Source organism: Cyclopterus lumpus, chromosome 3 (genome assembly GCF_009769545.1).
Source record: "Cyclopterus lumpus isolate fCycLum1 chromosome 3, fCycLum1.pri, whole genome shotgun sequence".
In the NCBI taxonomy this organism is placed as follows: Eukaryota; Metazoa; Chordata; class Actinopteri; order Perciformes; family Cyclopteridae; genus Cyclopterus; species Cyclopterus lumpus.
This window is the reverse complement of record NC_046968.1, coordinates 26,319,798-26,333,300: the sequence shown is the minus strand read 5'-3', so window position 1 is coordinate 26,333,300 and position 13,503 is coordinate 26,319,798. Positions and strand designations below refer to the sequence as shown.

Here is a 13,503-nt window from a genome sequence, read left to right as displayed (position 1 = left end):
TTTTTTTCTGGTTAAATATATACGCATACACACACGTGTGTGTGTGTATATATATATATATATATATATATATATATATATATATATATATATATATAGATATCCTTTTATTTATATTAAGGCCCTCTCTTTTCTCCATTACACTGGAAAACACGAACCAACACTCACACAAAAAACTAATTTCTAAACATAAATAGTCTGAACGACAGTGGGAGGAGGTGGGCTGCTGAACGCGTTCACATGGGGGAGTGTTTACATGCTGCAGTGCCCTGATGGCTTTTAATAGATGTAAGCAGTACGAGGCTTTCAGGATCTCTGTGGCTGCATCACATCTGAAGAGAACGCAGTGAATGCAGCCGCTCACACTGCGAAGGATGTGAGCTTTAATGAAAAGCCCCTGGATATCTACAAATAAAGCTCCTAAAACAGCGGGGCCCGTGTACATTTTTCTGCTCCTTGAAATGCGGAGGGGTGGGGGGGTAAATAAATAAATGATCAGTCCTCGAAGGAAAGATAAGACTCAGTTGCTCCAGTTCAGGGATGGGGGGGGGGGGGGGGGGGGGGGGTCAACCAAAAGGTGGCTTTAAGGGATGCTCTACAACTGCAGCTTGCGTTTGCCTTAATCGGTCGTCTCACCACGACAACCCATCGATCCAAAGAGATTACTTTTTGCTACAATCCCATGATGTGTCATACTTTGGTCTGCTCACACACATATATATATTTATATATCTTTTTTTAAACATTACTTTTTGCTACAATCACATGATGTGTCATACTTTGGTCTGATCACACACACACACATATATATTTATATATCTTTTTTTAAACATTACTTTTTGCTACAATCCCATGATGTGTCATACTTTGGTCTGATCACATATATATTTATATATCTTTTTTTAAACATTACTTTTTGCTACAATCCCATGATGTGTCATACTTTGGTCTGCTCACACACATATATATTTATATATCTTTTTTTAAACATTACTTTTTGCTACAATCCCATGATGTGTCATACTTTGGTCTGCTCACACACATATATATTTATATATCTTTTTTTAAACATTACTTTTTGCTACAATCCCATGATGTGTCATAATTCGGTCTGATCACACACATATATATTTATATATCTTTTTTTAAACATTACTTTTTGCTACAATCACATGATGTGTCATACTTTGGTCTGATCACATATATATTTATATATCTTTTTTTAAACATTACTTTTTGCTACAATCCCATGATGTGTCATACTTTGGTCTGCTCACACACATATATATTTATATATCTTTTTTTAAACATTACTTTTTGCTACAATCACATGATGTGTCATACTTTGGTCTGATCACATATATATTTATATATCTTTTTTTAAACATTACTTTTTGCTACAATCACATGATGTGTCATACTTTGGTCTGATCACACACACACACACACATATATATTTATATATCTTTTTTTTAAACATTACTTTTTGCTACAATCACATGATGTGTTATAATTTGTTCTGAACACACACATATATATATATATATATTTATATATCTTTTTTTACAGAGATTACTTTTTGCTACAATCCCATGATGTGTCATAATTCGGTCTGATCACACACATATATATTTATATATCTTTTTTTAAACATTACTTTTTGCTACAATCCCATGATGACACACACATATATATTTATTATATATCACCAGCCCTTGATTAGTTTCACCTGGCCCCTCGTTAGCCCTGCAGTCCCCTGACCTCCTGCTCACCTGTCGCCCCCTCAGGTAACTCGCTGATTGTACCAACACAGTTCTTTTGTTCGCCGTCGGTTCGTCTTTGTCGCCGCATGGAATATTTGTCAAATGTGTAATCTCTCAGTCTTTCACTTGTTGTTGTTGTTGTTGTTGTTTTTTCTTCAATATTAAAGTATCCTCTCTCAATCTGCCAGTCTGCATTTGGAGTCTCTCGTCCTTTGCTGCATCCATCAATTGACACATATTATGCATATAAAGCCTTATAAAAAATGTTGGGGGACTACGGACCCTTTTACAGTTTGTTTACAATGATGTGATGACAACAGACGTATGGCGGGTACAAAGATTGGGACTGCAACTTGAACCAATTATTTATTATTAGCTAGTGGACCGCGTTAACCTCCAAAAAGCCTTTCAATCAATTCTAAATACTGCCACGTATTCTTTTTTTAAAATTATTAACAACCAAGCACATTAATGCTGTTAACTGCTTTTTAATTCAAAGTTTAAAAGCTCGCTCACAAAGTGCAACCTCCTATTTGTCATTTGTTGGAAGACAAAAGAGAGAAGAGAAGCTTCCCCCCTCCGGCAGCATATAAGGTAGAAGGTAACGCGTGGAGGTACAGAGAGCTTGTATAAGATATGAGTAATAGATGAAAAGGGTATGATTAATGGAGCTCTGGCGCTGCTGTTGATGTAATCTTCTGCGATCACCCGGTGGACATTCGAGTGCAGGCGACATGAAATAGCATGAAAGTGTCGGCTCCCACAGTGATTTTTTTTTTTTTTTTTAGAACTGTGATCACAGTCTCAAATTTAACAAAAAGCCATTCAAGTGTTCAAGTGTTTTGTGTCGCTGCGCGCTTTCAACATTGTCTTTATGTCTATTTTTAAGCTGTCGTTCCAACACACACACACACACACACACACACACAAAAGATGGCAAACACGCCTGTTACAATGTGACCGAAGTTCCAACTGTAAAACCGTAAAATGGGATTGAATGCTTCGGATAAAAACAATTTTTTTTTTTTTTTAAAAGCCACTCAGTGGGACCTTGAAGCACTGTTTTCCTTTTTTTTTGTTTTTTTTTCAATTAGGTAAAATAAAAATAGTTTTCAGTTTTTTACATTTGTTTAAAAACTGAGTTGGCAGAATATCGGTCAGTAGATTTGAAATGCAAAGTGTGGGATGTACTTTATTCATTATGCATGCAGTGTGATGCACACAAAGCAGCATTGTGTTGTCATCTGCATGATCCGTATAGAAATGTATATCTTGCACAAATCATTTTGATTCCAGTGGAAGGAGGGTATGAAAAATTAACTACATGTTGACGCCCTTTTGAAGATGCCTTTTTTTGTAATTTGTACCAATGTTTTTTTGGTTTCCATATTCCATTACTGATACAACAATGTCTCTGGTAATGCTAATAAACTGAATGTGAAATGTGTATATATTGCTCAGCAACAGAGAAGCGGGTATACCAACATGTTCCAATATGTTTTGCAATGAGCATGTTGATAAATGCATTTGAGAGTAATACAATCCCTTTTGAATTGATTCGATTTAATGTGATTGTTATGTTGAAAGCTATGAAAAACTAATTTAATCCGAGATGCCGATGCTATGTTGTTGTGACAATTGTTTGCACTGATCATCTCATCCCCTACATTCAGTGCCTCTATAATAACCCGTGTGGCGTAAATCACCCTGTGACCCACAATGCAACAGCTCTGGCCGTGATCCAGCATCACCATCTAGTGGACATGGTCGCACACGGCAGACATGCAGTAATTCTGCAAAAGAAAAATGTTTTCCATTCATCAGTTGACCTTTTATGCCCCTAAACAAATCATCTTCTACACAAATAGGCTCTTAATTGGCTGTGATGCATGTTGCAGGCTATAATGATGATCAATAATAATAATTAAAACAACAAAAGACTAATCACATTACTGGAACATATATATATATATATATATATATATATATACTCACTGGCTCCTTTTGTACACATGTGCACGTCATGCTCAAATGTCATGTATTTATGTAATTGACAATAGTAATAAAGTTTAAGTTTATTGCAATCATTAAATATACAGTGTTCAATGTTCAGCTCTGTTGACAATATCATTAAAATTGTATTATATATTAAAATATATGCTTTGGTTGTAGTTTCTATTAATGATTAGTGATCTATTAATCACTTTTTTTGGGACGCAACCTGCAAAGGTGAAACTTGACATGAGAAGAGTTCACAGGAGGTTGTGAAGGTCAGAGCCCTGAGTGGAGAATCCCTGATCCCATCAGGCTTTTTCTGACCGTTCGGTTACACATAATTGACGAAGCGTCAACAAACCATTTCCCCCCCCCCCCCCCCCCCCCCCCCCCCCCCCCCCCCCCCCCCCCCCCCCCCCCCCCCCCCCCCCCCCCCCCCCCCCCCCCCCCCCCCCCCCCCCCCCCCCCCCCCCCCCCCCCCCCCCCCCCTGCTCAAGTACTTATTCACCTTTTCACCGGCGGGACCAGACGTATAAAAGTTGTCATCGGCCCAGACCGACATGGGTGTTGGGGCATCATTAGAAAGGTACTAAAGGTACTAAAGGTATACAGAGTATCATGGAAATAATATGCATGTGTTATAATACAATATCACTTTCCAATCTTGTTTTCTTTCTTTTTTTCTTTTTTTTCCTGGCAACTTCAAAGCACGATTGGAATGACTCATTATGGCTTTCCTTAAATCCTCTTAGTGACGGGCTGAGTAAAACCTTCTCTTGGCCCCAACGGAGCTGATGAATGGCCGCGAGTCTATTTCAGACCTCGGTTAGTCCTTTTTATGTGACGCTGTCGGTGCTTAACGTTCAGTGTAAACATCTAACTATAAACTGTAATAAGACCTTTTTAAAGTAATGCCTACTGCATAGAGGGAAAAAAACATTTATATAAAATGTAAAAGCCACTGACAAATAATCAATTATTACATAATACTATAATGAGCTTACCACAATGGAGAGGTGAGAAATGTTTGAATGCTTAAGCCACACAGGATCTTCAAAGTGCCGTCTACTCATTTTGACTCAATATATCTTGTCGTATGAGGTCATAGAAAATAGTCTTTTCTGGGATTAAGGAGCCGTTTATTTACGGCTAAATATTCGTGACGCTCAACAGTTTCAAGTTGAGAACGCTGACGGGTTTGAGAATGGAGAGTGGACAGGATTATTTTATATAAAATACCATTAATTTGGTTGAATCAACATTTTAAACAAGTTTATGTTGAAGAAATTGAGATATATTAGACTGCAGGTTGGCAATAGCAATGAGAGAAGAGCCACCTATGTAACGGTGTGTCCCAATAATTGGGGCAATTGGATTATCTAAATTTAGAATGAAAGAAATGCAGCTCAATATTTTATTTCCATATGGCCAAACAATCTGACCTTTTGCATTTGGTCACTTGAACTATACTCTATATGTTTGTGTATTTGCATAAACTCTAATGGATGCTTGAGGCTCCATTTTTACCAGCATTGGACAGCAGCGCTGGCATTGTGGTCCCATTGTTATACTGTGTGGGTGGAGCCTAAACAACCATGGTGGATTTGATTGCTTTGCCACGTGTTCCTGACACAATTAAAATGAAACTAGATTATCCAAGCACCAAAAAGGTAGCAAACTAGGAACTCAAGATGTGGATAAAGAGCAGCAGCAGGAAGCTGGTCCACTACCGCCAACCTTATTCTGCACGGATAATAAGCAAAAAATAATTCATCCCTCATTACATATTCCAGAATGTGTTGAGAATATCAATTATCTGAGCGTGAAGTGCCCACGAATACAATATAACACCATGAGAGACAATTAACAGGTTGTTCGAATACACGTTCCGGACATCTTCGGCACGAGAGGAATCCATAACTATGCATCTGGAATTATTAAACAGAGAAGAACGTTTTCTTTCATGCTCATCCGGATTGTCGAGGCCGGATTGTCGAGGCCGGATTGAAATCAGCGGTTACACTTCTTCTATGCTGTACTCTAACGTTGGGAAGCTGGACAATTTCGTAACATTTTGCGCCGATCAATAAGAGACCGTCAGCTACATAACACGTCGTTGGACGCACTGAGGTATCCTGTGGGATCTGGTCTCCCTAGCCTATCCGCAGAGCGTATGTAATCTAATTAAAGAGATTGATACACCTATTCCAAATTAGCACGACCTAGAGCGCCTTAGCCTCTTAGCGTCTTTTTTTCCAAACAGAAAAAAACAACACTATAACTGATTAAGGACATGAACAGGACGCCAACAGGTCAACTCTTTCAAGGAAAAACAGTTTTAAAAGGGTCTAAAGTAGAACAGGGTTAAGGGTAATAACTCTGATGAAGGTACATGTAAGTAAAGAGCACTCTTGTTCAGGACAAACTGGTATACTTCATCATTTATTTCATCCGTTATGACTAATTGTACTAACTGCTGCTGCAGGCTTGTCAAAGCTCAGTTTGACGTTGAATAGACAAGACAACAACAGGCATCTGTTTTGAGAGAAAAAGTTTGGATAAAACCTACGCGACTTGACCAGCTGTTAAAGACAGCGATTTCAAATATTTTCCTCCATGTTGGCAATAAGCGTTTCTGCAAGCCGGGAATATATTGCATGTTGATGCTGCATTCGGTCAAACGAGTGATTCATGAGTCAAACCAACACAAGACTTTCACTCAGGAGACCACTGTTTGTTTCTTCTGTAAAACAACGAAAGTCAACATTGACTTATTTTAAGTTGAGTAAGTAGACTATGTGGTTTACAGAAGCGTGTTCTGGGGTCTGGGTTGCCACAGCGACTGTAATGAGTGTAGTTTGGACTGCATTCATCAGGTGTACAGAAAACATGCCTCCAAATTCATTCTTTGTTTTTTTTGCCCCCAAGTTTCGAAAGAAATTTCAAACAAATCAACAAATAGGACGAACCATAATCTTTTGCATATAAAAAATGGGTGAAAAGCAATGTAATTTTGCTGAAAGCAAGTAACAATCATGTTGACGATCTAGTTTTTTTATGGGGGGGGGAGGGTAGCAGTGGCAAAATAAAGTATTCCATACTATTGGAATGAACAAACCTGCAATTTACATGTTGGAGTAATTTGAGTCCTTCCTATGAGTTTGGCCTGGACCCACATTTAGCTGCAAACCTAATTAACTCAGTGAGAAAACCCCACCAACATAATACCGCCGTAATCCCGAGGCCACACTAATCGCCTATCTCGTAGGCGAACCGGAGCTTTGGGATTCCACAGGTTTAAAAAAACAAAACGCCAACAACAAGAAAAACACCTAAGACTATGAGATGCCCATTTCAAGTCTGGCCACTCCAATGTGGAGTTCATACCCAAAGGTTTCCGGACTATGGACGGTTGAATTACAGGTCAGCCATGGGGCAGACACAGCAAACGGAGAACTGTAAGGAGATCGACGTCAAAGATATTCAAGATATGTATAAAAAGTTTGTCATGGAGTGCCCAAGCGGACTACTTTTTCTGCACGAGTTCAAGCGTTTCTTTGGTGTGGACCCAACGGGAGAAGCGTCCGATTACGCGGAGAACATGTTTCGAGCTTTTGACAGAAATGATGTGAGAGAGTAAAAAAGCCTGGCACACTGTTCATCTTGACCAACATGTGGATTTGTGTCCCACTTGTTCTTACTCATCCTACCTTTTTTTTCAGGACAACACAATTGATTTCCTCGAGTTCGTGGCAGCACTGAATCTTGTTTTCCGGGGAGACCTGGAGCATAAACTGCGGTGGTCGTTCAAGGTGTATGACAAAGACGGCAACGGCTTTGTGGACAAGGAGGAACTACGCTCAATAGTAGATGTAAGTCTGACCCTGAGGGCTTTCAGGATTGGCGGACCGTGTCTATCCTATGAGGGGCTTTCAGGAATGCCCGACCGTGTCTATCCTATCAGGGCTTTCAGGAATGCTAGACCATGTTTATCCAATGAGGGGTAGACTGTGTCTATCCTATGAGGGGCTTTCAGGAATGCCCGACCGTGTCTATCCTATCAGGGCTTTCAGGAATGCTAGACCGTGTCTATCCTATGAGGGGCTTTCAGGAATGCCCGACCGTGTCTATCCCATCAGGGCTTTCAGGAATGCTAGACCGTGTTTATCCTATCAGGGCTTTCAGGAATGCTAGACCGCGTCTATGCTATGAGGGGCTTTCAGGAATGCCCGACCGTGTCTATCCTATCAGGGCTTTCAGGAATGCTAGACCGCGTCTATCCTATGAGGGGCTTTCAGGAATGCCCGACCGCGTCTATCCTATGAGGGGCTTTCAGGAATGCTAGACCGTGTCTATCCCATCAGGGCTTTCAGGAATGCTAGACCGTGTTTATCCTATCAGGGCTTTCAGGAATGCCCAACCTTGTCTATCCTATGAGGGGCTTTCAGGAATGCCCGACCGCGTCTATCCTATGAGGGGCTTTCAGGAATGCCCGACCGTGTCTATCCCATCAGGGCTTTCAGGAATGCTAGACCGTGTTTATCCTATCAGGGCTTTCAGGAATGCCCAACCTTGTCTATCCTATGAGGGGCTTTCAGGAATGCTAGACCGTGTTTATCCAATGAGGGGTAGACTGTGTCTATCCTATGAGGGGCTTTCAGGAATGCCCGACCGTGTCTATCCCATCAGGGCTTTCAGGAATGCTAGACCGTGTTTATCCTATCAGGGCTTTCAGGAATGCCCAACCTTGTCTATCCTATGAGGGGCTTTCAGGAATGCTAGACCGTGTTTATCCAATGAGGGGTAGACTGTGTCTATCCTATGAGGGGCTTTCAGGAATGCCCGACCGTGTCTATCCTATCAGGGCTTTCAGGAATGCTAGACCGTGTTTATCCAATGAGGGGTAGACTGTGTCTATCCTATGAGGGGCTTTCAGGAATGCCCGACCGTGTCTATCCTATCAGGGCTTTCAGGAATGCCCAACCGTGTCTATCCTATCAGGGCTTTCAGGAATGCCCAACCGTGTCTATCCTATGAGGGGCTTTCAGGAATGTCCGACAGTGTCTATCCTATGAGGGCTTTCAGGAATGTCCGACAGTGTCTATCCTATGAGGGCTTTCAGGAATGCTAGACAGTGTCTATCCTATGAGGGGCTTTCAGGAATGCCCAACCGTGTCTATCCTATGAGGGCTTTCGGGAATGTCCGACAGTGTCTATCCTATGAGGGGCTTTCAGGAATGCTAGATATCTACCTCTACAGTATAAAAAAAATATTTGCTAATAGTTCTCAAACTAAAGTAGAAGAAGAACAATATATTCATGTAAGCTAAATGCAAGTCTATTCCTTGTGAAGCATACAATGAATACACAAAGTATTACGGACTACTCCAATTTGAATAGACATAGATATTATACAATCTTTTTACTGGTCATCCACAAGTCTCAAATGATCTTGTTGAGTAGTGCTAACGTACATCATTGTTTCCTCCATCTGGCAGCCAGTTACAGCCCAGTCGGCGAGAACACTTTTTGGCATTGTACATACATTTAGATTAATGGCTGAGGCTGCCGTGCAAGCTGCCACTAACCCTCCAGGATGTAGTGTGTATAAATGTGTGGATGTTGACATGTACAGTGTACAGCGCTGTGAGTTGTGTACAAAGCTGCTGTGTGTGTGTGTATACGCAGGGCTATTTAGGTTTGCTGCTCCTGCGGCTTGCTGCAGACTGATTTGGGTCTATGGGAGCCGGTCTCTTTAGGTGTTTTTAAAAATAGATTGAAATAGTTGGAGGAAGGTTCATCTGGTTGTAGATATTTTTTTGACTGAGGTATGTGCACCTGTCTGAACTGGGATATGATGACAGTTTTTACTTATGCTGTGAATTTAAAGGTGCTACTGCTGTCTTGGACAGGACACTCTTTATTTTATCTCAATGAGGCTTTTCCTGGTTAAATACATTTTTAATAAATGTAAAAAAAAATTACAATTACGTTTCTGCAGTTTTTGCAGTTAGATTCGTAGTACAACATTGTTACATTATTACTATTATTATTGTTTTAACCGTAACCAAGAGACACTGTGCGTTTTCTGCAAAGCTTGATACAAGGCTGATATTAAAGTATATATATTCAACATGTCTGTGGCTCACAGAAAACTAGAAAGCCCACATCTGCTCTGGCGACTGCATGCTCGTTAAAGGTGTGACAATGTGCAATCTTGTAGGTGGAGCAGATTATAACATATGATCACTCAGGTCCAAGTCTGAACCTCATTATTCTCTGCTGGATTCCAATCTTTTTCATTCAGATAAAAACAGTTTTCCCAATAGCAATATATTATTGTGTATTTTAACTGGTAACACAGGAATCTTTTCTCTGATTGATTACTCTGCATCTAAAGCAAAACAAAAAGGCAATGCCGGACATGGGCAAACTGGCTTGAATGCTGTCAATGCATTGAAATCCATCAGTAATATTTGTTAAATCAAACAAAAACTTGCATGGGATAATAAATGAATAAGTGTATAAAACAGTCAATCTTCATGTATTCAATCTACAGTGCATCAGGGCAGCAGCTTGTGCTAAAAAGGCTGACATTTCATTTGTTAATAACATTAAATATAACGTTTTTATTTTTGTATTTTATGTAGAGCCTCTATCGGATAAAGAAAGGCATAAAGACCGACATGTGTGATCCACAACTTACAGCAGATGAGGTTGCGGATCGAATATTACGGGCCGTCGATAGTGATGGTGATGGTAAGCAATAGTTACGGCATGTTATGCAACAAAAACACTTTCGTAGAGGGAATATTTTATTTTTTTGACAGATAACATTCATCCAGACTTTGGATATTTCTTTGTTTCACAGGTCATATTAACCTGGAGGAGTTCATCAGAGGCGCACAGGAGGACCCCTGGGTGCTCAACATGTTGCAGTTGGACATGAACCCTGCTGGATGGGTGCTGGAGCAACGGAGAGCACACTTCTGAAATGACACGGGACGTTTTCATGTGGCCAAAGGGTTCAAATCTAGGCTTTGAATTATGTTTGGAAAGATTTATTAAAAGACACATTTTACATTTTTCTAATTTACAGACTGAAGAATGGAAGAAATTTTTCATAACTGGCAATCAGTTGGCTTTTAGTAGCAAAACTATAATAAGTAAGTTTATAGCGTTAAGAATAATTACTTAAAAATACTATTCAAGCAACTAAAATAAATTTATATAAATATATAAATATTATTTATATATATATATATTAATATACATATACAATAATATATAAATATTATTTATATATTATATAATATATATATATATATATATATAGTACTCAAGTCACAGCCTTCTTTTTAAAAAGTGTAAATATGTGAATATGATTGTCTGCATTTCTATTTGTTTTTTTTACTGTTTTTCATTTCGTTTCTTTTTTGTAAAAAATAACATTACAAGAACACTATTACGCCTGCGTAGTGCTTATTGAATTAAAGTCCATACTGTAAGTAATGTTGTTTTCCCTGAATACTGTTGTTGTTTTTCTATCCTATGAATTAAAGTTCAGTAAACAATCACAAGTCATTGTCATGTCCTGATTCCCAGATGTACAAATGTCTGCTAATATCTTTCTTCCTTCTCTCACTTAATGACTCCCCCTGTGAGTCACACTGCAGGTTACTGACTCAAAGTGTAAGATTCAACATAACACCAACACTGAAAACGGGGACCAATAAATACATATACAGTGGTGACTCCTTTTCTGTTAGTCTTTGAATTACATCACAGTAAGAAACGTATAGCTTTAAGTAGTGAAACTGATGAACACAAACAAAAAATCAATAAATTAAGGTTAAACACTTAATAAAGCATGCCATTACTATCCTAGGACCACAAAGAAGTAGTGAAGTCACAAGTATGAATCATAAATGTAGTAAGCAATAGCATGAAGATTACCAGTGACCCTGAGGCACAAAAGGTTAAAGATGGGATCAAGCGTGTGGATTACTGCTTAAAACACATGCTTGCCAAAGACTTTGGCTAAAAATAGGCCTCAGTTATTACACTCAGTTCCAGAGTGGGCCGTCAACAGCAGCCGCGAGGAGGACACTGGATGATTTGTCTTCAGGATGTGATTTTAAGAAAGCATCTGTATGTGGTTATTTCTCAAATTAAATAATAAGTTGCTGCAGAGGTGTGATTATAATGCAACGTGGGTCACAATACAGACACAGGAAGGAGAGCAGGAGCTCTCTCAGGTCATGCATCCTGGAGATCCCCAGTGGATCTTTGTACCCGCACGAGTACAAAAGGATGTTTCGGAGTACAAACACACGGCACACAACCGAATTCCCAGGACATGGACAAGCATCTTTCCAACATTTGACATGAATCATGTGAGTTACAAAAGCCTCTTTGAAGTCAAAATGTTTCAGTCTTCAAATGAAAGTCTTCACAATCATTCGTGCTTTAAAACTTTTGTCCCTGTGCTTTTAACTTCCCTTCTCTCACTCAGCAGCTCAGTGGTGACTGGAGCTAACCGCTAACGTGAGCACGCCTGCATGCTCACAGGTGAACTGTTCTTAGCGTGTCAGCATGCTAACAATGACTTAGCACTCAACACCAAAGTACAGCTGAGGCTGATGGGAAATTCATTAGTTGTGCAAGGTATCGGAAGTAAGCAAGTATTTTTTTTTATTGTGCTGGATAAAAAAGTTGAGTGATTACTAAACTTATTATTGATCATTTTGAGTTAGGGTTAGCCCTATTCCATGAATGTCAAAATGTTATGGTAATCCATATTTTAGTTTGGAGTCTGGAGTCTGAACCAACCAACCAACCAGCCAACCAGCCAACCAGCCAACCAGCCAACCGACCAACCGACCAGCCAACCGACCAACCAACCAACCAGCCGACCAGCCAACCGACCAACCAGCCGACCAACTGACCAGCCAACCGACCAACCAACCAGCCAAACCAACCAACCAACCAGCCAACCAGCCAACCAACCAGCCGACCAACCGACCAACCAACCAGCCGACCAACCAACCAGCCAACCAACCAACCAACCAACCAGCCAACCAGCCAACCAACCAGCCAACCAACCAACCAACCAACCAGCCAAACAGCCAACCAACCAACCAGCCAACCAGCCAATCAACCAACCAGCCAACCAGCCAGCCAACCAACCAACTTCACTACTCAGCAGGAGTGTGAGGTCGATGTGAACAGTGATGTTATGTTGACCACAAACTAAAAAAAACAGCAAAATCCTCGAACAAAATCCCTCCAAGAATAGATTTCTTTAATATTTAGTCGGGAAGAATTCCTTCAAGAGGTGTTACGTTGGCGGTGCAGGTCAGATTGCGCTGGATGAGCTCGTCGACGGGGCTCAGAGGAGTCCGTGGATGGATGGGTCCAGAGCTACTTGTGTGCAGGAAACTCATGAGTTCCAAAATAATTCCTGAAGACCTTCAATATCTTCAGACCTCTCAAGTGAAGGTCAAAATCGATAATAATACATGCTTTTTAAGTTCCAGATCCCTGTGTGTAACTTTAAGCCTCAGCCCAGGTAACCTGGATGACGTCATTAGGGTCCCCCAGAATCACAAAAAAAACGTTCACATCATAGTTGGTGTGAATATTTTTATATATATGACTGTCAAAATCTGCTAATTATGTACAAATATACCCAAATAATGAGGCTGTGTGTGCGCAATTTAAAACTACTAACGACATTTACTGG

General features: G+C 40.1%; 1 protein-coding gene across 1 annotated transcript; it reads left to right on the top strand.

The window, feature by feature from the left end:
• The first annotated feature begins 7,188 nt into the window (after positions 1 to 7,188).
• Positions 7,189 to 10,751, top strand: LOC117728786 (guanylyl cyclase-activating protein 2-like). Its single transcript, XM_034529638.1, has 4 exons — positions 7,189 to 7,386; positions 7,481 to 7,630; positions 10,409 to 10,517; positions 10,630 to 10,751. The coding sequence occupies exons 1-4, from the start codon at positions 7,189 to 7,191 to the stop codon at positions 10,749 to 10,751; spliced, it is 579 nt and encodes a 192-aa protein (XP_034385529.1).
• The last annotated feature ends 2,752 nt before the right edge of the window (positions 10,752 to 13,503 follow it).